This window comes from Microcaecilia unicolor, chromosome 2 (genome assembly GCF_901765095.1).
Source record: "Microcaecilia unicolor chromosome 2, aMicUni1.1, whole genome shotgun sequence".
NCBI classification, from domain to species: Eukaryota; Metazoa; Chordata; class Amphibia; order Gymnophiona; family Siphonopidae; genus Microcaecilia; species Microcaecilia unicolor.
This window is the reverse complement of record NC_044032.1, coordinates 381,281,366-381,308,612: the sequence shown is the minus strand read 5'-3', so window position 1 is coordinate 381,308,612 and position 27,247 is coordinate 381,281,366. Positions and strand designations below refer to the sequence as shown.

At 46.5% G+C, this 27,247-nt stretch overlaps 1 protein-coding gene across 6 annotated transcripts in view; it reads left to right on the top strand.

Moving 5' to 3' along the window:
• Positions 1 to 27,247, top strand: part of LOC115461021 (UDP-glucuronosyltransferase 2A1-like) — a 100,939-nt gene that overhangs the window by 18,175 nt on the left and 55,517 nt on the right. For all 6 annotated transcript variants that reach the window (XM_030190535.1, XM_030190534.1, XM_030190532.1 and 3 more), the window contains 2 exons: positions 22,090 to 22,238; positions 23,077 to 23,208. In XM_030190535.1, the coding sequence (XP_030046395.1) occupies positions 22,116 to 22,238; positions 23,077 to 23,208 (255 nt within the window). In that variant the 5' untranslated portion in view covers positions 22,090 to 22,115. The remainder of the gene's footprint in view (positions 1 to 22,089; positions 22,239 to 23,076; positions 23,209 to 27,247) is intronic.

Genomic DNA, 27,247 nt, shown 5'->3' with positions numbered 1-27,247 from the left:
ACTGCTGCAAGCGGGCAAGATTTGTTAAGGATGTGGAGAGGGACGAAACAGATGCAGCTGCTGCAAACGCGTCAGATGAACAGGTTATTGACATCCCAGCTGGTGTTACTGAAGAGGAGTTTCATCGCTACGTAGCTGTTGATTACGATCTACAAACAGCTGATGACAGCACCGATGTCGAGATATGTGCCTACATGCAGGCAGCAATGGCTGATGATGAAACAGAGGATGAAATGAGCAGCGAGGCACATGCTGATGAAATTCAACAACCTCCTTCTGTCACTTTTGCAAGAGCGCTGGAGAATCTCAACACTGTGCGGGCCTATCTGGAGGCCACTGGATGTCATACTATGACAGTTTTTACTGTCTGGAAGACATAGTCTATGGAACTCACAGACCCAATAGTGTACAGAGGACTATAGCTTATTACTTCAAGTAAGCCTAATATCAGTTAACAGAGACTATAAACTGTACGTATAATAATAAACAGTAGTGTACATATGTTTATCAGATGTCAAGCTTCTTTGGGTCACAATGGTTAAGTGCACGCTCCGGTTAATTGCATGCATTTCTTTGGCCCCAGACCCTTGAACTTAAGCGGATTGCACTATATATATATGTATAATATTAAAGTGCAAAACCTGCTGCAAATAGTCTTAATGCAATATAGAAAAGAAAGCAGTTAAATGTACTATGTGTATGTTCAACTTAAATGAAAATACATACAAACATGCATAGCTTAAAACAATTGTTAAGATATTTATATATATCTGAAATAAAGAACTAAGTGTATCATATGCTTCACTCATGCTCCACCATTTGTAAACCCCTTTTGCAAATAGACCCTATGCAAGATAGGTAAGTATTTCTAGAATAATGCTGAGGTACAACATTGGCATATGTGTACATATATGCTGGTATTCAAACCATTTATGCATTTAAGGCTAGATTCTATACATGGCGCTTGAAAATTCCATGGGGGGAAAAATACACCTAGGCGTATTCTCTAAAGTATGCCTGTATTTTATAGAATAGGCTTACATTTCCATGTGGTATATAGAATACGCTAAGCGCCTCTCCACGCGATCAAATTTAGTTACGGTAAAGACCTGAGGGACTTCCAAGTCTTGGAGATTGCCAGGGGACGAGTTTAAGGATGATTTTTAATCCGCTTGGTTTTTGTCGTAGGTTTTGTGGGGCCAGGAAAACCACTTTCAGGGTTTCCACTTCCACTACAACAAAGCTGGTAGAATGAGCTCTGTTTCAACTCCAGGTCAACCTATGCCTGCTGCATCTTCCATTGATGGAGTCTCAGTTCACTCCTCAAGCAGGACTCCTGTACTGGTTTCAGGAGAAGTGGACCAAGATTACCTCAGCTAAGATTAGGGGTGTAGCCACAGGTGGGCCTGGGCGGGCTTAGGCCCACCCCGTTTGGGTTCAGGCCCACCCAGCAGTGGAGCACCTTCATTAGCACGGCAGCGGAGGGAGCAAGCTGAGCTCCGATCCTGCATCTGCCTTCCTCTCTCTCACGGCAGCGCTTCCCAGACACTGCCTACTGCCGCCACGATCCTGCATCTACCTCCCTCTGTCTCCTGCTTCTAACCCGGAAGCATCTCCTCTGCCGCGTCCTGCCCCAGCAGAAACAGGAAGTTGTGATAATGGGGGCGGGACGCGGCAGAGGAGACGCTTCTGGGTTAGAAGCAGGAGGCAGCATGTATGAATCGCTACCGCTGCTGCTGAGACAGAGGGAGGTAGATGCAGGATCGTGGCGGTGGTAGGCAGCATCTGGGAAGCAGTGCCATGAGAGAGAGGGAGGCAAATGCAGGATCGGAGCTCAGCCTGCTTCCTCCAATACTGAGGCTGTTAAGGGTGGTGCCCCATTGAATTGAGAGGGAGAGTTGGGGGGAGGTCTCCTTCCAAAAGATAGATGCTGCATGGGGGGGCATGAGGTGGAGAGGGGCAAGAGAGAGAGAATTGTGGGACATAGGGTAGAGAGGGGTAAGAAAGGAAAAAAAATCTTGCATGGGGAGGGTAGTGGGACGAGAGAGGGAGAAATGTTGGATATAGGGGTAGTGGGGAGGGAGAGATGATAAATGTTGGACAGAGGGTGGTGAGGAGGGAAAGATGGTGAAAAATTGAACATGATGGTGGAGGGCAGGAAGAGATGCTGTAGGGGAAAGCGAGAGATGTTGTATGGGGCACAAGGGAGGGGGAGAGGCAGAAATGTTGGACATGGCAGTGGAAGGGAGGAAGAGAGAAAATGCTGCATGGGGGGAGGGGGGAAGAGAAGTGTTGGACCCATGGCACAAGAGAGGGAGAAATGGTAGAAAGTGGGAGAGAGGGAGATATAGTGGACCTGGGGGTGAATGAGAGGGAGAGAAAAACACAGGAGGTGGAGAGGGAAGAAAGGAGGAGATGTTGGATTCAGGAGCAGAAGGGTGATGGAGAGATGCCGGACAGTGGGAGTGAGGGAAGAGAGAGGGAGAAATGTTGGAACATGGGGGAGAGGGCAGGAGGGAAGAGAGAAGGGGCAGAGAGATGTAAGGCTACAAGAGTGGGGTGGGGAGAAAGAGGGAGCAGATGCTGGGCTAGAAGGGTGAAGGGAAGGAAGATGGTGGAACCATGTGGGAGAGGCCAGGAGGGAGAGGAAGAGGGTGGCAAGGAAATGAATAAATAAATAAATAAATAAAAAGATAGTGATTACAGAGGATAGAAATATGACAATGAAAGGAAATGGAGAGCTGAGGAAGGAGTGAGATGGGGAAATGGAAAAGCTAGTGGATGAGAGAAAAAGATGAAAATCTGATAGGTAGCTGTAAACTAAAAAGGAGGAGAACAGTGAGAGGGTGAAATTTGAGTTGACAGCAAGGCAGAAAGAAGAAAAAAGAGAGGAAAGAACTAAAAATAAGAACAGTCAATATGTCAGAAGCAGGTATAGTGAAGGTAAAAGAAGACAAATGGACAGCAGCCGCTTGAAAGAGAATTAGAAGACGATAGACAGGAAAGCAGAAAAGAAACTGCAACCAACATGATGGAAAAATACAATGTCCAGACCACAAAGGTAGAAAAAAGCAATGTATTTTGAATGTTTTAAATGGAATATGTTGGCTTTGGGAAATCTGCATAGCAAATGTGTTTGTATCGTGTTGAGGAGAAAGGAAATCCATTTCTATTTTTATTTCTCCAGTGTTGCAGTACATGCTAAGTTTAACTTTTGGGGTTCTGAGTTCAATTTTTGTCTAAATATTTTTATTTCTGATATGTGATCCCCTGTTCTGTATTTGGTGAGGGTCTGTTGGTGTGACAGTAATGGCAGGTGGGGAAATCAGAGGGAAGGCAGGGAGGAGAGAGGATCAGGGAGGGAGCCCTAGCATGTCTAACACCAATTTTGACCCTTGCTGTATAGCTGGTAGGGATCCTAAGCCTCCCCAGCTAAGGACTTCCTCCAAAGACGGCCAGAACTTCCTTCTACCAAGCTCTGCAGTCGGTGACAGCATGCTTGAGTCACTGACAGCTAAGCACGCATAGGGTGCTGGCATCAGTGGCTTACGGATGTTGCTGCTGCCTGCCAAGTTTGGTAAAAGGGAGTTCTGGCCACCTTCAGAGAAAGTCTTCAGCTAACAGAGCTTGAGGATCCTTATTAGCTAATCTCTCTATATAAAACGCACCTCCAACGTTCTACTGAAGCCTCCACAAAGTCCCAACGTTCTAACTGCATGGTGGTGAAACCACAATTTGCCCATGAGCATTTGCCCCGCCCTCACGTCAAACGTGATGACGTTGAGGGCGGAACAAATACACTCAACAAGAGTACACTCAATCTAAATTCAATTTAAGACCCGCCTCCTGCTCACAGTGCCTCTCCTTTCACCAGCCATTCAAAGCCCTCACCGAGTCACCTTCCCTCCCACTTTTGGCGTTAGTCAAATTCGCAAGTCAACCAAAAGCCAAAGGGTAGAGGTTCGGGCGATGTGACGCACTCTTTCACGGAAAAAGTTGCCAATCACTTCTGACCCTACCTCTCTCTTTGCTCCTAAACGATCTCCGCCAGCCGGCTCACATTACTCACACACATGATGTCCATATCATTTAAAAACCCTCCATCTCCCCCCTCCCCCCACACACACACTAACCACAACCACCAACAACAACAAAAAAAGGCCAGGTCGCCTACTTTATTAGATTGAAAGCAGCAAAAATCAGCGGGGACTTTATTTTTTTTTTTAATTTGTTTATTGAATTTCACATAACATAACAATGAGTACATTTGCCCCTAGACATCTGTGTTCCTACCTGAAAGGTCTTCTACCACTGCAAGTAAACACAAATTTGGCTAAATATAATGGAATACTGCAATTTTGCTACTATCTAGTCCGTCCTTGTTTCTTCAAACTGCTTGGGAATCTCGTCATGAGGCACTTGTCGCAACTCCAACTAATCTATAGAGCCCCCACCCTACCTCCTCCCCCCCCCCACCCCCCCACCCCACCTCCCACCCCTAACCACCCACCCCCAGGGAAAGGCCCTTGAGAGTTTACGCTTTCTATGTCCATATGTCCAATTTACATGTTCAGGATGCGCCCTCTGCCTCCTGGGGGAATGGTCTGCCAGAATGGGGTCCAGATCTTATAGAAATCTTTCTCAGTGAATCCCCGGTCCCCTTTGTAATCTGCCATTCTTTTTTCAAACCTCATATAATCTATCATCAAGCCACGCCATTGTTGCAATGTTGGCTCTTTATTTGTAATCCATTCAGTGAGTATTAACTTTTTTGCTGTTATAGTTGCCCTGTGGGTAAAGCTTTTGAATCCTCCTGGAAGGGGGCGCACCAACACAGGCCGCCCAAACAGCATCTGAGGTCCCGTCTTCCAGGTCGCCCCCCACATCTTGGATGTCGACTGTGTGAGAGAGTTCCAAAATCTCTGGACGCAGGGACACACCCAAAACATGTGACCAAGTGTCGCTCCCTGCGCCCCACACTTAAGGCAAGCTTCATCTGGGGAAACTCCCATATGAAATGCCCTCCTTGGGGGGATATGGGTCCGCATTACGAATCTGTAGTCCATTTCTCTATACAAAACCATCTTAGAGGAGTTAGGTATCGCGTATATGAACTCTTGTAGATCCCGTGGTGTCAAATTCGTGCCCAAGTCCTCGTTCCATTTCTGGGATAATGACTTGTAATCTGGCTCTTCTGTCAAGTCTCTTAAGTGCCGATGGTGCATTGTGAAAGACACTCTGCCCTGTGATTGTAAGGAGTAGGCAGATGAGATTTCCTCCTGTACATCTTCCGTGAGGCATTCCCAAGGCAGGCTTTTAATGTAATGTACTAGTTGCCAATAGTGGAAGTGGTCTGTTGACTTAAAGGAAAATTGAGCCCGAAGATCTTCAAATGTCCTCAGTTGCCCCTCTTCTGTTAAAACATGGTATAGATACACCAGACCATTGCGACGCCATCTGTGGAAGGCTCCATGCAAGGTTCCTGGTGGGAAATTCAGATTATCGCAGATCGCCAAGAAGGGAGTAACACTCCCATTAAAATGATGCTGTCTGCAGACCCATCTCCAAACTGCTCGTGCTGTGGGCAATATATACGATTCTCTCAAGACTTGAGGGATTTGCCCCCCTCCCATATGCAGTAGGCAACTGAAATGTATTCCTTGTGTTAGGGACGTCTCCAGCGGGGTGTCCGAAAATTCTGAGGTGGCTCTGTACCAATCGGAGATGTGACGCATGCCGCTGACTATGGTGAGATATCTCATACTTAGTAGGCCCAAGCCTCCGTACTCACGCAGGATTTGTATTATTGTAATTGGAAGTCTTGCTTTGCGCCCTCTCCACAAAAATCTCTGTATGTGCCTGTTTAGACGTTTTTCATCCTCTTGTTTGAGAAAAAGTGGAAGAGTCTGGAACACATACATCCATTTGGGTGCTATCATCATGTTGTAGACTGCTATGCAGCCCATTAAAGACAGAGGGTAGTTCTCCCAAAGCCAAAGCTTTGTACGAGTTGCCTCAAGCAGAGGTTCCACGTTTTCTTGGTACAATCGCGTCAAGTCCCGGGGAATGTAGGTGCCCAAGTATTTTATCTTGTCCTCCACTCTTGTCAGGGGGCAGGTGGTTCCCGGCTGCCCCCTATCTGGGTACACTTCCATAACCAGGGACTTTTTGATGTTTAAGGTAAGCCTGAGATTTGACCATATTCCTCTATAAGTTGCAGTGTCCGGTCTAAAGCATCTGAAGGATGGGCGGTCGCAATCAGGAAATCATCTGTGAATGCGAGGGGTTTAATTGTTTTGCTCCCTACCCGCACACCCGGGATTTCTTCTATTTTCTTCAAAGCCCTCAATAAGGGCTCCAGGGATAGTATGAACAGAGCTGGAGACATGGGGCAGCCCTGTCTAGTACCTCTGGCGATCTCAAAGGGTTGGGCGCTAACTCCATTCACTAACACTGAAGCCTTCGGTCCGGTGTACAGCGCCCCTATGGCCCTATAAAACCACCCCCCAATACCCATGTACCTTAAGACTGTGAACAGGTATTTCCACCCCTCCTGATCAAACTCCTTTTCGGCATCCAAGGAATATAATGAGGATGGCATTTCTGACATTTGGGCTGTTGACATAGCGAGCAATAGTCTGCGTACATTCCTAGCCGCCTGTCTGGACTTAACAAATCCCACTTGTTCCTCCCCCACCACCCTTGGCAATATCTTGGCCAGGCGGTTGGAGAGGATCTTTGCTAGTATTTTCAGGTCAACATTAATCAAGGAGATGGGTCTGTAGGAGTCCGCCAGGAGGGCTGGTTTCCCAGGTTTTTGGATCAGAGTAATGGATGCTGTGTTTTCATGTTTTGGGAAATGGCCTGTGTTAACCACCTGCTCGTAGTAAGCACTGATCACTGGGATGAAGGAGATGAGCAAAGCCTTATAAAATTCGCCAGCGAGCCCATCTGGGCCAGGCGCGGACCCCGTGGGTAGTGACTTTATTACCTCCTGTATTTCTTTTGCGTCTAAGGGTGCCTCTAGTTCCTCCTGTTCCCCTTCGGTCAATTTCGGTAACCCTGCCCCCTCCAGAAATTGATTTATCTACGCTTCATCTGGATCTTTACTGGATTTGTATAATGTTGCGAAAAATTTTGTGAGGATCTGGGATATTTCTTTGCTCTTGTTTTGGATGTTCCCTCGTGCATCTCTGAGAGCCAATATTGGTTTACGGGGTCCCCAGGCTGTGACTAATTGTGCTAACATCGCTCCTGCTCTATTGCCATATCTGCGAAATTTGTGCTGTTGATAGGCCATATATCTTTGCCCCCATTCATGCATCAACGCATTAAGTGTTACTTGTATAGCTCTCAGTTGCTCTTTTGACTCTGCAGTCGGGCGTCTAATGTATTGGGCCTTTGCTTTCCGTAAACTTTGCTGTAGTCTCACTATTGCTACAGTCTGCTTTTTGTTTTTTGCACGGGCAAAGGCAATTATCTCGCCCCTTAGTACAGCTTTGGCTGCACTCCAGAGCAATTCGGGCTGATCTGAATGCACTCTATTGTTATGGAGATAATCTTCCCACTTCTGCCTAAGAAAATCTGGAAATTCACTATCTCGTAACAGATAACCTGGAAATCGCCAGTTACAAGCTTGTTGATAGAAATTTGGTACCTCTACATCAATCCACACCAGGGAATGATCCGCTATCTCCTCCGGGCCTATCTCAGATGCCAACACCCAGGGGAAGGCTGGTTGAGCAATAAAAATATATTCTATTCTGGAATACGTTCCATGGGCCCTGGACAGGTGAGTGTAGTCGTGTTCCCCGGGGTGCAAACAACGCCACGTGTCTAATAAATTAAGGGCTCGTTGAAAGTAGGAGAGCGCATGCGCCTTAGGCCCCCCTCTCAAAGCCGCCCCTGGGTTTGAGCAATCAACACTAGGGTCCACAACCAAATTGAGATCTCCCATTACTAAAAGGTGAATGGATTTGTACGGGAGGCACATCTGTACTAAGTTTGGGAGGAACTTTGCATCATACACATTGGGCCCATACACTCCCATTATTAGAAAGTCTCTTTGCTGCACCCAGAGTCATACCAGAACATAGCGTCCATTTGTATCTGCTTTTACTAACTCCGACTTCATGGCCAACCCCTTACGAATCAGCACTGCCACCCCAGCTTTACGGTCTCCAGAGGACGCTGCATGGACATCACCTACCCACTGTCTCTTTAGTTTATTGTGTTCTTCACTAGTGAGTCTGGTCTCCTGAAGGCACCCTATGTCAACTTTGTGGCACTTAAGGCTTGCTAAGATTTTTGTCCGCTTTATCGGGGTGGAAATACCTCCCACATTCCAGGAGGCGAACCTTACTGACTTAATGTTGTGTTTTTCCTATGGGTACTTGCGTTCTAGCTCTTCTTGAATTTTGCCTCCTCGGACGCCCAGCCTCGCCCAAGGGTACACTGGTGTCACTACTTTCCCAGCCTCCTCCTTTCAGCAAAAGGTACACCCTTGCAATACAACGTACATTGGACATTACTAGTGGCCTTATCTCTCTTGTTTCCCTTAGGTCCCTTTGGCGACTCAACCTTTCCCTTTCCCTTTCCCACTCCCCCCTCCCTGTCCCTTCTGTTCCCCTCGAAACTCCAGTCTATCCCCCCTCTGATGCCTACAGAAAGGATAGAGGGATCAATAATGTGGGGTCTTCCCCTCCCCCACCAATTTTAATTTCTTAAATGTTACCCTTTACCTCCAATATAGTATGACAGCTCAGTTCACCGTCTAATTTACTTGGGGCTATTCTGATGGTTATTAATATTTAAGTTCTCAGCCATCCAGTCTTGCGCTTCCTTTGGTGATTGAAAAGCATGCCATTTGCTCTGGTAGTTGACCCGCAGAGTGGCCGGGTATGTCATCGTAAATTTCTGATTGGCATCCACAAGTGATTGGCACACCCTCCCGTAGGCCCGCCGTCTTTCTTGTAAGGCAAGGGAGTAATCTTAAAAAATTTTTACTGGCGAACCTTCGAAAGTCAATGAGTCACGTTTCAATCGTGCTCCTTTTAAGATTTCCATTTTGTGTACAAAATTGTGGACTTTAATCATGACCACTCTGGGTCTCTGGTCTGAGTTGGTCTTCCTGCCTACACGGTGGGCGCGCTCTAGGCAAATTGCCCCAATGCTGTCAGCGCAAATTCTGCCTGGAGCCATTTTTCCAATACGCTAGGTAGCGAGCGCTCTATTACCGTTTCTGGAATGCCGACGATTCAAAGATTATCTCTTCGTGAGCGATTCTCGAGGTCATCCAATAGTTGTGTTTGCTTTTGCACTGTCCGTCTCAATTCTTCGAGTTCTGTTGTTGTTCCGGCCTGTTCGTCTTCGGCGGCGGACACCCTCTGTTCCAATTCTCCAGTGCGTCTCATCGTGTCCGCCAGCAAATTCTCCATCGCCACCAGTTTGCCAGAGAGCTGCTGTAACTCCGGTTGCAGGGCCATTTTCACAGCCTCCGTTAGTTGTTGAAGTTGCGGCGGGGAAAACATCGCCTCCTGCCCTTCAGGCAAAAGGCTCGCCGCCATCTTGGACTCTGAGACGCGGGGCCTGTCCGCCTCTTTTTTTTATCGATTTTGGTGGCATTTTAGGCTCCAATCTCGTGACGAAATGGTCCATGCACTCACGGATCCCTCTCGTCGTGTTTCTTTGTTAGCGGAGGTCGGGTCAGCACTCTAAGGCAATGGGGAGGAGGGTTCGGTCTAAGAGAGAAGCTTTCCTGCTTCCGCTCCTCTCAGCACATCACGTGATCCCTCATCGGCGGGGGACTTTAAAAAAAAAAAACTACGAGACGGAGGCACAGTCTTACCAGCAACAGCACACAATGGAGATCGTCAGGTTCCCCGGCTTTCTTCTCCCCCCCCCCCCCCACCAACAAATAGCACAACTTTAATAGAAATAAAGAGAACTGCTAGTGAGTTGCAACATTAATGCCCTCTGCCAAGAGTAAAGCATTTTCAAGAAGCTGTCCAGACCAGTGCTTCAAGGAAAAAGGCACAGCTCAGATTTTGATTTCTGGCGGGAAGAGGTGAATGCAGGGAGGACTGGAGGTTCTATGTTCTGTATGTTAGCTGAGGCAGGCACTAGGACCTAGAGGGCAGTGTTTGGGGGCCGCGCTCCAGACCAGAAAATTGCATATGGAGGGAGGGAGCTGGGGGGGGGGGGGGGGGGGAAAGAGGAGAGGGGGACGGGAAGGAAGCACATTGAGACACTGAGGACAGAAGCAGAAAACACAAGCAAATACCCTGAGGCAAGATCACCTTTAGTTTGCTGAAACACAGGGTGTGTATGATAGGAATAGTATCTATTGTCGGATTCATCCTGGGTTCTTATCACTTTGGACTCTTTTTGACTTTACTAACAATGATCTTTACTTATTTATCAGCAACCTTTATCCCCATTTTAAAAACACGTGGGTGTTGTCTACAGACCTCCGACACAATTGGAGGAATTAGATAAAGACCTGATCGCAGATATTCAAAAGTTGGGAAGCAAGAGAGAGGTGTTTGTTGCTGGGAGATTTCAATCTGCCAGATGTAGATTGGAAGGTTCCGTCTGCGGACTCAGAAAGAAGTAGAGGGATCGTGGATGCTTTCCAAAGTGTTCCAAGAGTAAAGAGAGGAACGGGGTTACGAAGTAATCTGAATACACTCATACCAGCGAAAGCACTACCGCATACCTCATGATCTCATGAACAGGAGATAGGGTTGGAAACATAGGAGAACGTTTACCAGCCGGCTGGAGAAAAGCAAAGAACTCAGCTAAGTGCACTATACATGGGACTGAGGGGATAATGTGGTTAAGCACAAGCAGTAAAATAATGAGGGTATTTGGACATGGAATAAATTAACAATTAGTGTGGTTAGGATACTTTGATGGAAGATGTAACAGTATGTGTTGATTCAAGCCAGCCAATGCAAAGTTAAGTAGTTTTTGGTATGGTACAAATTATAACAATTGGGCACTAAGACCTATGATAAGAATAACCCCACAGAATCCCTGGAATCCTTTATATTAAGGTTCTGTTTCACCAGTTGGTGATAGACCAGGGGTGGAGGTGTTGAGGTCAGTTTGACAAACTAACAATAGCATTGGGGGTCCTGGTTAACACATACGACAATCCTTAGTTTTATTCTTACTATGAGAGGAATGAACCTCACTCCTAAACTAGGGCATTTGGAGTACAATCTCAGTCTCTGAAGGGTTTAGTGTTTTTGCATATACACTTTTCCTCTTTACTTAGAAGAATCAATAATCCATATTCTCTTGTTTCATTAGTGAATGAACTGAAGTATTGAGGCAGCCATGGGCATAATTATATATATAAGAAGCCATAAAAATCTGGGGTTTAAAAGCTTGGTGTTTGAATTTGGTATTTTAACTTTTCAGTCCTGCAAGTGAAGGAATGCCAGATGGTTCAGATTATTTAGAAATCTAGCCTTGCTGGGTTAAAAGGTCAGAGAGAGAAACTCTGTCCCTTGTGATTGATGGATTGTTAATGCTGGCACAGCTGTAAACTATTATGAATGAACAAAGGAATGAGCCAGACATACTGTAGTTTAAAAGCAGGCAGTTTGTTTAGGATTAGTTAAAAATGCTTAGAAGGAGATAGCTTAGATATAGATATAGAGACCATTATAAGTATGTAGAATATGTCTTATAAGGATGCTTACTTTAGAATATGCTGTATTCTGTGTAAATTAATAAGTTTTGTTTCTGTGTAGAATGTCTGTTAAATTCTGTATTACTCTTTGTCTGACGTTTCAAGCAAGGACTGCAGTGAAGAGGTCAAACATGTGTTTTGACTTATCTGCAGTTCTGGCTGGTTTTAATGTATGGAGCTGGTGGGTGAAAAAGGTCAGGACTAGTCAGCTCTCTTCTCCTTGATTAATTATAGGTAAATGTAGGAATGGATCTTGAAAGAAATAACAAACTATAGCTGTATGCTATTAAGTAAGATTGGCCCTTGACCCTTTAATGAATGCCAGAGTTCAGTTAGCAGTTAGTACTAGGAATATGAGAAATTAATCATAATAACATGCAGGAGTTCTGGAGCCCAAATGTCTGGTGTGAGGGGCCCAGGTCACAGGTCAGTTTAGGATGTCTGGAACCTATGTAACTGATATTTTTATAGAGCTGATTGGCTGAGGCAAGGTAACCAATCTATTCTTTACCATCTGGAGAGTAAGGGGGGCTAGGAGGGGGCTTAGGACTGTATTTAAGTGGGAGCAGAAGCAGCTTACGTCAGAAAAGAGAGCAGAAGGAACAGACAGAGGAGAAGAGAGCTGAAGGAAGACAGACAGCAGAAGAGAAGCAGCTGAGACAGAAGCCACAAAGACACAGAGAGCTGAGAAAGAGAAGAAGAGACTTAATGCTGATGTCCTGCTTTGTTTGCTGGCAAATAAAGAAGATTTCTCTCTCATTTTGATGTGTGCTGTCTGACTCCTGAAGTACCACAGATTCTGCTAACAATAGGGGTAATTCATGCATCAATTCCTGCAACAATTCTTGGTGGCAGTGGTGGGATTCTGAATCCTGCATTAATCCCAGCACCCAACTGACTGGAGAACATTCGCCGGGTATGTATTCTGTATTCTGTATTGTAATCCTAGCTAGGAAACTGTAAACCAGCCCCTCAAAAATTGAGGGAAGGGGAGTCTGATCAACTCTCAGCGAAGGCCCTAGTAGCTTCTAGTCGTGGGGACTAGCAGTGAAACCGCTTGAGCTTATCTGTATCTGAGAAATCTGAAATTGTTGGGTGGGATTTTTGTGCAGAATGTGTGATGCGTGAATGTTAAATGAGTGCGGACTTCTTATAACTGCGTTTCCAATTAACGCGAGTTCAATTGGCCAGTGACCGAAGGAAGCGATTGTTGTCTGTCTACCTTGTGTCTCGGTTCTGTGGACCCCTTACCACAAATCCAAAAACTCCTTCCCTTTTGTGTGTTGTAACTGTAAGCATTATGGGAGGGAAATCGTCTAGACAAATTGATACTCCCCTAGATTGTATGCTTAAGAATTTCAAGAAAGGATTTTTAATTAATGATTATGGACAGACTTTAAGCTCAAGTACTCTAAGAACCTTGTGTGAAGTTGAGTGGCCATCTATGGGAGTGGGGTGGCCCCCTGGTGGCAGCTTAGATATTGAAGTAATCTGGAAGGTCTACAGCATAATTGTAGGAGAACCAGAATATTCTGAACAACTCCCCTATATAGATTCCTGGGACAGCCTTGTGACTGACCCTCCCTCTTGGTTGAAAATTTATATGGGATCCCCAGTAAAATTCATGTTGGGCCGCGTTCAAAGAAAGATTAGAAAATCTAAATTGGAAGAGGGAAAGAGCCCTAGGAAGCCTACCACCCAATCGGTGGCTTCCGCCCCTACCCTGTCTGAGAAACCCATACTTTCTGATGACCCCTCAGATCTTGAGCCGCCACCTTATGGCCCATTGTTGGGGTTCCGTGCCACCCCCAGAGATCCACGCCGCCCAGCCCAAGCCTCTCCAGCACAGGCTTCTCCGGATAGCTCCTCTTCTGTGCAAACCCCGTCACATCCTAGGGTGGACCTTTCATCCGGCCTCTACCCTCCTTTGCCACATTCTCCCCTGTTAACCTCCCAAGACCCGCTTTGGGCTGCACCCCCTGACTCCTCAACTCCCGACAGCCCAGCCTTTCCCTCTAGTACCCCTACCCACTCATCAGGGGCCCGGCATCCCTTTCAATGGACTGAATCACCTGTGACCACCTCTCAGCCTATGAGTACCCCTCCCCATCCCTCAGGGTTTCAACACACCTCCACTGAATGGGTTAGACCTGTTGCAATCACCTTTGAGCATGATAGGAGGGTAGCTCCTAGCTCTACCTCAGGTTCCATTCCCACCTCCTCGAGAGTTCTGCCCCTCCGTCAGGTAACCATCACTCGACCGGATCCTAATAATGAGGGTCAGGTTATGCAGGCACAGGCCTACCAGTATGTACCCTTCACAACCACTGATCTCCTGAATTGGAAGACGCATTACCCCTCTTATACTGAAAAGCCTCAGGCAGTGGTGGACCTAGTGGCTAGCATTATGGCCACCCATAACCCAACCTGGACTGATTGTCAACAACTTCTCCTGACCCTCTTCACAACTGAGGAGAGGCGGAAGATTTTGCAAAATGCTGAGGCCATCACGCGAGCGCGTGCCCCCGAGAGGACACCGGACCTAGAGGAATGGGTTAGAACTCGGTTCCCTCGCGCAGCTCCAGCTTGGGATCCAAATAATGAGCAGCACTATGAACTGTTGTCTTGCTATTGCCGGGACTTGCTGGAAGGTATGAGGAAAGGCATAAAGAGGCCCATTAATCTGGCAAAGGTCTCTGAAATTCTCCAAGGGGCAACTGAATCCCCTGGGGCCTTTTTAGAGCGACTAATTGAAGCCTACAGAACATACACCCCATTTGACCCTGAGGCACTAGAAAACCAGAGAATGGTGAATAGTGCATTGGTGGCCCAGAGTATGCCAGATATCCGGAAGAAGTTGCAGCGTCAGGAGGGATTCGCAGGGATGAATACCACCCAGCTAATTGAGATCGCAACCAAGGTTTTCATTAATAGGGATCAGGAGGTGCGCCGAGAGGCTGACCGGAAGATGTAGAAGAAGGCCGACCTTTTAGCAGCAGCCATTACTAATTCCACCCTTAACCGAGGTCGACCTCTAGCTAATGGGAAGCCAAAGTGGGACCCCGGACCACCAGCCAGGCCCCGAGATTCCTTCAATCAATCCCGGCTAAGGGGGGAGAATCCCAGACCAAGATTGGAGAGGGACCAGTGTGCCTACTGTAAGGAAAGAGGGCACTGGAAAGATGAATGCCCCCAGAGGCGCCAGGGACTGAGAAGGGGACCAGGAGATCGAGGAAGCCGAGGCCGAGTTCGAGAGGGAAGATATGAGCCTCCTGAATCTGACATCATCGGGATAGCCGAGATGGCAGAATGGGACGAATAGGACAGACCGGGTTCCTACAAATTGGGCTCCCAGGAACCTATGGTCAAGTTAACTATAGGGAGCCGCTCAATTCCATTCATGATTGATACAGGAGCTGAACATTCTGTTGTGACGGAGCGATTAGCGCCTGTGTCTGGAAAAACTGTCCGAGTGGTGGGAGCCACGGGGGTGCAGAACCGGAGGCCCTTTCTGACGACCCGTAGATGCCAATTAGGCTCACACACAGTCACTCATGAATTCCTGTATATGCCAGACTGTCCAATCCCTTTGTTAGGTCGAGACCTGCTGTCCAAGCTTAGGGCCCAAATTTCCTTTGACTCTGATGGCCAGACTTCAGTCTCCTTTCGTCCCCCGACATCTAGCCCTAAGGGTATATTGAGTTTCTGCTGCCCCCTTGAAGAAGAATGGCGGCTGCATCAGTCGCAGGGCCAAGTTGACCTACCCCTGGCAGATAGCTTTCAGGTCAGTGGGGTATGGGCAGAAGATAATCCCCCAGGGTTGGCCCGAAATATTCCTCCTGTCCATGTAGACTTACTTCCAAGTGCCCGGCCAATCCATCTTCGCCAATACCCAATTCCCCGAAAGGCTCTGGAAGGGATCCAAGCACACCTGAATCGTTTGTTATCCCATGGAATTATTCGACCTTGCCAGTCTCCATGGAATACGCCACTATTGCCAGTTCAGAAGCCAGGGACTGAGGACTACCGGCCAGTCCAAGACTTACGAGTGGTCAACAAATCCACTATTTCATTACACCCTGTAGTGCCTAATCCATATGTCCTGCTAGGATTGATACCTTCTGGAGCTACCCATTTCACGACACTTGATTTAAAAGATGCCTTCTTTTGTATTCGGGTGGCCCCCGCCAGTCAACTGCTCTTTGCCTTTCAATGGGAAAACCCAGTAACAGGAAGGAAGCTTCAGTATACATGGACCCGCCTGCCACAGGGGTTCAAGAACTCCCCCACCATTTTTGGGACAGCCCTAGGACAAGACCTTAAGACTTTTAAATCTGAGCCTTCCAGACGAGTTTTACTCCAGTATGTAGATGACCTCCTGATTGCAGCAGTGACTCAGGAAGAGTGTTTTGAGGCTACCAGAGAATTGCTGGAGCTACTCTTGGATGCAGGCTATAAGGTCTCACGCTCAAAGGCCCAACTTTGTCAGTCAGAAGTGAAGTATCTGGGCTTTTGTATTTCCCAGGGAAGTCGGAGACTGGATGTTAGTAGGAAGCAAGCGGTTGCTGCAATTCCCCAACCCAAGTCCAGAAGGGAAGTTAGGGAATTTCTGGGAGCAGCCGGATTCTGCAGAATTTGGATTCCAAATTTTGCATTGATGGCGAAACCCCTTTACCAGGCCACAAAGGGGGGTGAAAAGGAACCATTTGAATGGGGACCTACAGCTCAACAATCCTTCATTGCCATAAAGAAAGCCCTACTCCAAGCCCCTGCGTTAGGCCTTCCTGATGTGGAGAAACCTTTCTCATTGTATGTCCATGAGCGACAGGGGGTTGCTCTGGGTGTGCTGACCCAGATGATGGGATCCTGGCAGAGGCCTGTTGCATACCTGTCTAAACAGCTGGATGGAGTGGCTAAAGGATGGCCAGCCTGCATGAGGGCTATTGCAGCAACAGCCTTACTGGTTCAGGAAGCTGATAAGTTGACCTTGGGGCAAGAACTGGTTGTTAAAGTCCCCCACGCAGTTCTCACCCTCATGGAGTATAAGGGCAACCACTGGTTTACAAATAACCGTATGGTTAAGTACCAAGCTAGCTTGTGTGAGAATCCACGGATACACCTGGAAACAGTGGCTACATTCAATCCTGCCACTCTTTTGCCAGCATCTGAGGGACCACCGGATCATGACTGTATCCAAACCATGGATGAAGTGTACTCCAGTCGACCAGATCTTAAAGATGTTCCTTGGAGGGACCCAGATGTAATTTATTTCACAGATGGAAGCAGTTACGTGGAGAACTCCAAGCGATTGGCAGGCTATGCTGTGGTGACAGAAGACAAGGTGATAGAAGCAAGAGCCCTGCCCCAAGGAACTTCAGCCCAGAAAGCAGAACTTGTGGCCCTCATACGAGCTCTGGAGCTAGCAGCAGGACTGGTAACTAATATTTATACTGATTCCAAGTATGCCTTCACAACTCTACATGCTCATGGAGCTTTGTATAAGGAAAAGGGACTCATAAATGCCGCAGGCCAACCTGTTAAGTATGGACCTGAAATACTTCAGCTGCTAGAGGCTGTTTGGGCACCTAAGAAGGTAGCTGTCATTCACTGCAGGGGACACCAAAGGATAGATACTCCAGTGGCCCGAGGGAACCGCCATGCTGATCGGGTGGCCAAGGAAGCTGCTCGAGGACCCCCAGCAAGTACTGTGACTCCCCTGTTCCAAATTCGACTGCAAGAATGGACGCCTATGTATACCCAAATGGAAGAGAAATGGGCTCAAGAGGAAGGTGCAGTAAGGAGATCTGATGGCTGGTTACATCTCCCTGATACCAGAGTTCTGGTGCCACGCCACCTAGCTTGGCCTGTAGTGTCTCAAGCTCATGACCTATCACACTTAGGGAAAACAGCACTAGCCCGCCTACTCAGTCGAGTAGTGGTGCTGGAAGGATTGGATAGTCTGGTTGCCACTGCCTCTGCCCGATGTACTCTCTGTGCCCAGAATAATGCTCGTCAGGGACCCCGTATTCCACCAGGAGTTCAGTCTAGAGGACTAACACCCTTTGAGTCTCTAGTTATAGACTTCACAGAAATGCCCAGGAGCGGTAGGCTCCGATACCTCTTGGTCATGGTCTGTACCTTTTCTGGGTGGGTGGAAGCATATCCTACAGTCACTGAGAAAGCCACAGAAGTAGCTCGAGCCCTCCTTAGGGATGTCATCCCCAGGTATGGACTGCCCCTTGCCATAGGTTCAGATAATGGTCCCGCCTTTGTTGAAGCCACACTTCAGGCCCTGTCCCGCGCATTGCGCATTACCTGGAAATTGCATTGTGCCTATCGTCCCCAGAGTTCAGGGCAGGTTGAGCGAGCAAATAGAACCTTGAAAAATAGCCTAGCAAAGATTTGTCAGGAAACCCAACTGAAATGGCCACAGGCACTGCCACTAGCCCTCTTCCGCCTCCGATGCACCCCAACTAAAGGAACAGCCCTCTCTCCCTTTGAAATTGTGTATGGGAAGCCCCCAGCCATTTTGCAGGGAATTAAGGGAGACATAGGGATTTTAGGGTCTGCCCAGGTGCAGGAGCAGGTAGCCCTCTTGGGCAGGATAATTTCTGAGCTTCAGTCTTATGTGAGAGAAATAAACCCTGTCCCCTTCCAGGCTCAGGTACATTCCTTCCTGCCAGGGGATAGAGTTTGGGTGAAAGACTGGAGGCTCCAGCCTTTGGGGCCCTGGTGGAAAGGACCTTTTACTGTTTTGCTTTCTACCCCTACAGCTGTGAAGGTCGCAGGGATAACTCCATGGGTCCATTGGTCTCGAATCAAGTCTGCTGAACAGACTGAGCCCAGCACGGATCAGACGGAGCCTAGACAGTGGAGAGCAGAAAGAGATCCTGCGGAGCCATTGAAGTTGCGCTTGACCCGAACCAAAGAATCTACTAGCTGAAAAGAAGGGTCAACTGCATACTGCAGGAGCTGCTGAACTTCGGCTTCACACTGAGACTCTTTCTTTTCCTGATTCTGGCTTTCTTGGAATTTGAGAGCTTGATCCTCGTCAGTTGAGGTTCTATCCCAACTGGTATAAGAACTCAAAGACTGAGAACATTATATGAGAATAATCTGTGATTAGCACAGACTGTTGAAATATTATTGCTTAATTAGTTTGCTGTATTTGTTTTAGATTAGGAAGAAAGAAAATGTTAGTAGTTTGGATGCTTTTGTTGTTTTCTACTCCTTGCCTCCTTGTTCCTAATACCCCAACTCGCTCCAACCTTTGGTTACACTTTGTCCAGGAACTAATTAGCCAGGCAAAGATTACTTCCCCTTGTATTGTGTGTTCCCGATTTTCTCCTTATACTACAGATGTCCCAGCTGTACCTGTCCCTGTGCAGCTCCCAGCTCTTATACCTCCCTACTTTTCGAGTTCAGGCCCTTGGAGCCAGGATTATACTTGGTGGTCCTTTTATAATGCTACTTCCCCCTCTGAATCTTCTCTAAGGCCAGTCTTTACGTCTCCCTATCCAGCTTCTGGAGTGTTTTGTTTAACAAGAAACATCTCAACTGTTCTTCCCATTCCCTGTAACTATACTAATGTTCTCCCAGAAAAAGGGGAATCTGTGTGGGTAGTCTCTCCAGGTACTCCTATGTGCCCTACTACCATACCTGTAGATTATGACCAAGGTGATTATCTGGCTCCTAACCTTACTACTGAGAAGACTATAGTGTCCCGGCCTATTTTCTACTTTCATAAGTCCCCGGGGTATGAAGGGGTTGCATCATATGAGCGGTCTGTCACAATTGGGGATTGGCACCTATGGTGTACAAAGTCTCCATTTCTTCTTAGTTCCCCCTGGGATAGGGGCTCGCATTATGGGCATCCTAGTGTCCATCCTGTGCCAACATTTATTGGGAACTTTCCTCGCCCTCTCCTTGGTCATTACTGGCTCTGTGATAATGTCCTCCACATGATTCTTCCCCCCACATATGATTTTTGTGTATTGGTAACTTTGAATTATTTTCCTAAAGTTATTCCTCTCCTCAGGCCACCATCCCCGCACCGCTCTAAGCGAGAGGCCTTGTCCTTACCTTCCTCCGTTGCCACAGAGGATGAGGTGATTGAATTAGCCCTCCAGTATATTAACTCTACTTATCCTCTGACTAAAAAGAGACTTGTAGCCCTTTCTGCCACGGCCTGGATTCCAATTGGGGGCCCGGTAGCGGGTATTACTGAACTGGGCATGGCTACCCAGAGACTTCAGTCTCTACTCCATGTTTTAGTTCATGAGCTGAATGTGGTAGTCAATGCATTGCAGGATCAAATTAATGAATTAAGTATAGTTTCTCGGTATAACCGTATGGGTCTTGACTATCTCTTTGCAGCCCAGGGTGGCCTCTGCACAGTGCTAAATTCTTCAGAGTGCTGTACTATTGTTATAAATAGGACGCATGTAGTTAGGCATGCTATGGATAAAGTCCTACAGTTGGCCAGCCTTAATGTGGAGGATTACCGAGGAGGATTAGACCTTACCTCCTGGTGGTGGTCATTGACCTCCTGGATACGTCCTTTGTTTATTTCCTTAATAGTTTTAGTTTTAGCAGGGTTGTTGTTTTGTTTCCTGGCCTCATGTGCTTCGGCAGTATGCCGTCGGACCTTAACAAGTAAGGTAATGGTGATTCACAAGCCTATTCTTAGTTAGGATCACTATAATCTCCAGAGTTTGAGTTGTGAGACTTATCTCTGCATAAGCTGATTTTAGTCTCAAAGGGGGGAATGAGGCAGCCATGGGCATAATTATATATATAAGAAGCCATAAAAATCTGGGGTTTAAAAGCTTGGTGTTTGAATTTGGTATTTTAACTTTTCAGTCCTGCAAGTGAAGGAATGCCAGATGGTTCAGATTATTTAGAAATCTAGCCTTGCTGGGTTAAAAGGTCAGAGAGAGAAACTCTGTCCCTTGTGATTGATGGATTGTTAATGCTGGCACAGCTGTAAACTATTATGAATGAACAAAGGAATGAGCCAGACATACTGTAGTTTAAAAGCAGGCAGTTTGTTTAGGATTAGTTAAAAATGCTTAGAAGGAGATAGCTTAGATATAGATATAGAGACCATTATAAGTATGTAGAATATGTCTTATAAGGATGCTTACTTTAGAATATGCTGTATTCTGTGTAAATTAATAAGTTTTGTTTCTGTGTAGAATGTCTGTTAAATTCTGTATTACTCTTTGTCTGACGTTTCAAGCAAGGACTGCAGTGAAGAGGTCAAACATGTGTTTTGACTTATCTGCAGTTCTGGCTGGTTTAATGTATGGAGCTGGTGGGTGAAAAAGGTCAGGACTAGTCAGCTCTCTTCTCCTTGATTAATTATAGGTAAATGTAGGAATGGATCTTGAAAGAAATAACAAACTATAGCTGTATGCTATTAAGTAAGATTGGCCCTTGACCCTTTAATGAATGCCAGAGTTCAGTTAGCAGTTAGTACTAGGAATATGAGAAATTAATCATAATAACATGCAGGAGTTCTGGAGCCCAAATGTCTGGTGTGAGGGGCCCAGGTCACAGGTCAGTTTAGGATGTCTGGAACCTATGTAACTGATATTTTTATAGAGCTGATTGGCTGAGGCAAGGTAACCAATCTATTCTTTACCATCTGGAGAGTAAGGGGGGCTAGGAGGGGGCTTAGGACTGTATTTAAGTGGGAGCAGAAGCAGCTTACGTCAGAAAAGAGAGCAGAAGGAACAGACAGAGGAGAAGAGAGCTGAAGGAAGACAGACAGCAGAAGAGAAGCAGCTGAGACAGAAGCCACAAAGACACAGAGAGCTGAGAAAGAGAAGAAGAGACTTAATGCTGATGTCCTGCTTTGTTTGCTGGCAAATAAAGAAGATTTCTCTCTCATTTTGATGTGTGCTGTCTGACTCCTGAAGTACCACAGATTCTGCTAACAATAGGGGTAATTCATGCATCAATTCCTGCAACAGTATGTAATATGAAGATTTTATCATTTCAATAAATTCCTTGAGCTACCTCTCTGAAGCTAGTTTCACATAATTAAGATTTTCACCTTATCTATTTGTTTGCGTTCCAAAAATACAGTTGACTCCTTCCTAAATTCTCAAGAGGTATGACTTGTTGTCACCTAAAAACTCACTTTTCAATTCATGTGCTGAAGGAGGCTAATGGAGACTATCAGAATCCTCTTATTAAATTATTTTAGGAAACACAAAAAGTGTCTCCTAGAGTGAAGCCAATCTGCCAAGAGCCCCTAAAGCTAAAAAACAAAACAGTAGTACATCACTGCTGGTAGCAGACATATTTTTTAGGCTCTTCCATGGGAGAAAACCTATCCAGGACCTCTGCAGTTAATTCCTCTGTCTTTTGGATCTTTACAGGGAAACCTACAACAATCTGTGAAATCATGAGCAAGGCTGATATCTGGTTGATCAGAACCTACTGGGACTTTGAATACCCTCGACCTTTTCTACCCAATTTTGAGTTTGTTGGAGGACTTCATTGCCAACCCGCAAAACCACTACCAGAGGTAATGTTTAGAAAACATGCTGTTCTCACGGCATTTTTTTCTCAGACATAGCCTCCATTCTGCAAAATTCTGAGGTAAACAAAAAAAAAAAAATGTCGAATTAACATAGGGGTTCTTTTGCTAAGCTGCATTAGGTGCTATCGCACACTGCAGTAAAAAGGGCCCTGGCACACAGCAAAAATGGCCCCCCTGCTACCACTGGGCCCTTTTTCAAACAGCTTGGTAAAAGGACCCCCTAGTGCAGCTAAAAATGCAATACCACAGGACATACTCTGGCGTCCTGCGGTAGCTCCAAATGTGAGCATGCGAACCACATGCTAAAAAATATTTAGTTATTTATTGGCTGAGAGCCAGTCATGGGCAGAGAATGTGCATTTCTCTGCTAACCAGTTAGGGCATCTATATTACCGCACACTAACTGGTTAGCAAACGTGAGCCCTTACCACCTACAAAATGGGTGGCGATATGTACTGACATTATATATTTTATTAAATGGTTGCGTACTAATGACAAAATTAACACATGGCCATTAAGACAAGAAATACATACAGACCATTTTTATGGCTGCAGTAAAAATATCTTTACTGTGCAGGAAAGACCTGTATCAGGGAGAGCACTAAGGCTACTTTTTGCCACAGCTTAATAAAAGGACCCCCCTTCCCCCCACACACACATAAAGCAGCCTATCTATCCTTTCCTACAGCACGAGAAGAAATGTCCCAGACTAAATCTCTCCACAAAGTCTTCCATTTGTGTGCTTCAAGTTTTGCAGAATGGGGATCACGATCAAAATGCAACAGTTTCTTAGTATGTTTTTTTTTTTTTTGCTGACTTGCAGGACATGGAGAAATTTGTCCAGAGCTCGGGTGAACATGGCATTGTGGTGTTTTCCTTGGGTTTATTGTTCAGAAACCTAAGTATTGAAAAGGCGAACATCATTGGAACTGCTTTGAGCAAGATTCCACAAAAGGTCAGTGTTTATTTGTGGCATCGAACATTGTCAGGGCTGGTAGAATACCCAGTAATCATGTTGAGCCCCGCCTAGGTTCTTACTTGAAAGCATCCATCCAATATAGATCCAGGTACTATTTAATCATTTTTTTAATGTATAAAACAATTAAAAGTTTTATAATTACATAACAAATAATTTTTAAAAATATATATGAAAAGTATGCTCCAAGAAGTAACCTTATTGCCTCAGCAATATTGCTTGGCGACACCCTTTTCAATCACTGCATGCCTAATGGTAAACAAAAATACACTAACCCAAAGAATGTCCACACAAAAAAAATGTATAAAATATATATAAATATATGTGCACTTAGCTCAGTTTTGAAGAACAGTTATTGCAAAAGTAAAACAGTGCATATTCACTGTTAACATGAGTGAACATGTTAAGGCCCTTGCATGCACACATGCAAATGAAGAAACATGATACACAAATGAGATTCCAGTCTGAGGAAAGTAGAACAATGACAGCAGTGGCGTACCAAGGGTGGAGCGGTGGGGGCGGTCCGCCCCGGGTGTCAGTGGGTGGGGGGGGGGGGTGCTCCGCTGGCGCTGCAGTCAGCCCTCGTCTCCTGCCACCTGCCTTTAAAGAAAAAGCTGTGAAGCGGCGTAGCAGGCAGCGCCTCTCGTCTGCCCTGCTTGTAAATGAAGTAAATCTCCAATCTCCTCCTTGTCGTCGGGCCTTCACTCGCTGGTCCCGCCCTCGTGGAAATAGGAAGTTACCTCAGAGGAGGGCGGGACCCAGTCAGTGAAGGCCCGACGATGATGAGGAGAATGGAGATTGACTTTGCTTACAAGCAGGGCAGATGCGAGGCGCTGCCTGCCACGCCGCTTCACATCTTTTTCTTTAAAGGCAGGGTGGTGGCAGGAGACAAGGGCTGTCCTCTCTGGACGAAGCTGGTGGTCGGGTTGGGGGCTCAGATGGGAGAGGGGGGTTTCAGATGGGAGAATGGGGGTGGGGAGGGGGTTTCTCAGATGGGAGAAGGGGGGTGGGGGTTTCTCAGATGGGAGAAGGGGGGTGGGGGCTTCTCAGATGGGAGTGGAGCTGAAACTGGGGGCTGCAAAGGAGGGGCAAGTGGGAGATGTGGGCTGGGACTAGAACTAGGGGCAGGTGGGATAAGGGGGCTGGAACTGGGGGCTGAAAAAAGGGGCAGAGAGAGGGGACAGATCTTGGATGGATGGATGGATGGATGGGGGGGGGGAGAGGGATGGCAAATGGTGGATTGAAGGGGCAGAGAGAAAGGGCAGTCAGTGAATGGAAGGGGGAGAGAGAGAGGGCAGACGGGCAGATGGTGGATGGAAGGGGCAGAGATTGATGGCAGATGTGCATGGAAGGGGCAGGGAGAGAGGGCAGACATTGGATGGAGGAGACAGCAGAGAGGGCAGACACTGGATGGCAGAGAAAGAATGAAGACAGATGCTGGATGGAAGGAAGACAGTGAAAAGAAGATGAGGAAAGCAGAAGCCAGAGACAACAAACTGTAAATAAAATATATATATATATATATATTTTTTTTTTTTTTTTTGCTTTAGGATAAAGTAGTATTGTAGCTGTGTTAATAAATGTTTATAATAGAAGATGTAAATAAGGTAATCTTTTTATTGGACTAATTTTGATAAATTTTGACTAACTTTCGGAGAGCAAAACCCCCTTCCTCAGGTCAGGATAGGACACCATAACAGCACTATACTGTATTGATCTGAGGAATAAGGTTTTGGCCTCTGAAAGCTAAATGTATTAGTCCAATAAAATGGTATTATTTTATTTTCTATATTTGTTTTAGTTCTGTTTCTTAATTTGTAAAGTGGTGATTGGTATTTGTTAGTTTTTTCAAATTTACATCTGCTGTCTATATTTTGCACAGTACTAGGGGACATTTTCTGTTTCTGTGGCGTTGCATTGTATGCAGAGTCTGACATCTTGGGGGTTCAGTTTAATTTTTGTCTAAATAGAAAGTTTATGATTACTTATTCTATAGTGGATTAGGGTGTATCTGTGTTTGTGAAAAAGACATGGCTTTCAGTTGGCATTGACTGTGCAGGATTGATGATCTGTACTATTCTGTCTGGTTTCATTTTACAATAGGTGAATTAATGTACTAGGGCTCACTGTAGTGTTTAAGATGCTTTCCTTTTCCTTGTGTGACTCGTAGAAATGACTGCTTATAGTATGGTAGAATTGCTCTATAGGTCCTGAGCGTTTTGTATTCTCGGTATGCCTAGTACTGGATTTTGGAGGGGGGTGTTAAAAAATGACCGGCCCCGGATGTCAACTACCCTAGGTACGCCACTGAATGACAGGTATAATTCACAGAAATACAAAGGGAGGAGAAATGGATTTAGGAGGAAATACATGAAGCTCTGTCTAGACCGTATTAAGTTTAAGATACAGGGAAGTATATCAAATAAAGAGGAGTTATGGAAAGCAGGCTGAGATTTGAGACTGGATTCCTATGGTATGTTCACCATCCATGCTATTTACTAACCGGCCAATATTCAATAGTGCCGTTGAGTATTTGCAATTAGCGCCTGATGTTCCATGGGCGGAGTTGCCACTTATGCAGTTAAGTAGTTAAATGCTGATATTCAGCCCTTAACTGCATAAGATAACTGCTTAAATTGGGCTGCATAATTCGCAGTCCTGTCTTTACGTGATTTAGCTTATGCAGTTAAGAGCCTGGCATTGAATATCTGGGAATACAGCTGGCAGCAGACATAAAAACACTGACCACCTCTGGCTGAATATCCGCTCGTAAGTGCTTGCTAACTGAATACTGGTTCATACCTAACTCAAACTGCAGTTAACTTATTAATGTGAGTCTGTGAGCCTGTTACTCACTGAGTGGAAGCAAGTAATGTGAGCACACTCTTGAGAGGGCTCAGATAAATGAAAACAGAAGGCTTGATAAATGAAGGCCACAGAGATTAGTAGTAGTAGTAGTAGTACATAGCCGCCCTGTTTCTTAAAGCTGACAGTCTAGTAAAGATAAATAGACAAGGAACACAGCCTAAACATACGGGGGCAGAGGATGTGAGTTCCAACAGTAGAGTCAGCTGCAACAGTGGGGCAGTGTCGTAGCTACGAGTGGGTCTGGGTGGACACAGGCCCACCCATTCTTGGCTCTGGCCCACCCAGCAGCAGCACCCCCCATCAACATCTCTCCTCCTCCATGGCATCCCAGAATATGCCCACCCGTTGCTAAACCCCGTCCCTCCCTGGTGTACCTTACAGGTGTCCCCAGCACCTGCAGTGATTCAATTACTGCTGCCTGTGCTGGTCCTGCAGGCTTCCACTGGCCAGGTCCCACCCTCGCTTTCATCATTTCCTGCCTGGTGGGACCCGGTTGATGGAAACCTGGGGAGCTGACACACGCCGCAATAATTGACTCACTGCAGGCACCGGGGATGCCTGTAAGATACATCAGGGAGGGACGGGGTTCAGCAACAGGCGGTCAGATGCTGGAATGCCACGGAGGAGGAGAGATGTTGATATGGGGTAGGTGAAAAAATCTATAATTTTTTGTTACATCTCAGGGGAGGGCTATGGAGTGCTGTGCCGTGCCATGGAAGGGCCCATCTAAGTTAGCTCTAGGCCCATCCAAAATACTGGGTCTGGCTATGCTACTACAGTGGGGCCTCTTAAGACCAGTGCTTTTTTTGTGCCGGTTCGTGCCGGTACGGTGTACCGGCACCTTTTTTGTGAGGTGGTGTGCTGGAGCCGGCTCACACCGGCTCGCAAGAGCTGGTTGTTAAATTTTTTGGCATCTTGCGAGCGGTTGTTTACTGAGTGCGAGCCGACTTGCCTCTCCTCCCCCCACCCCGCGAGCTGCAGGCTCCCCCGCTCGTCCATCATCTCCTGCCTGCCCTCAGCTCCCCGATAGCTCTCGTTTCCTTCCTGCCGCCGCCGCCCTGCCTTTAAATATTGTATTTTTCCTCGAGTCGAGGCGCCGGCATTGAAAACAGCAGGCTCACCTCCAGCCTTCCCTTCCCTTCCCTCGCAT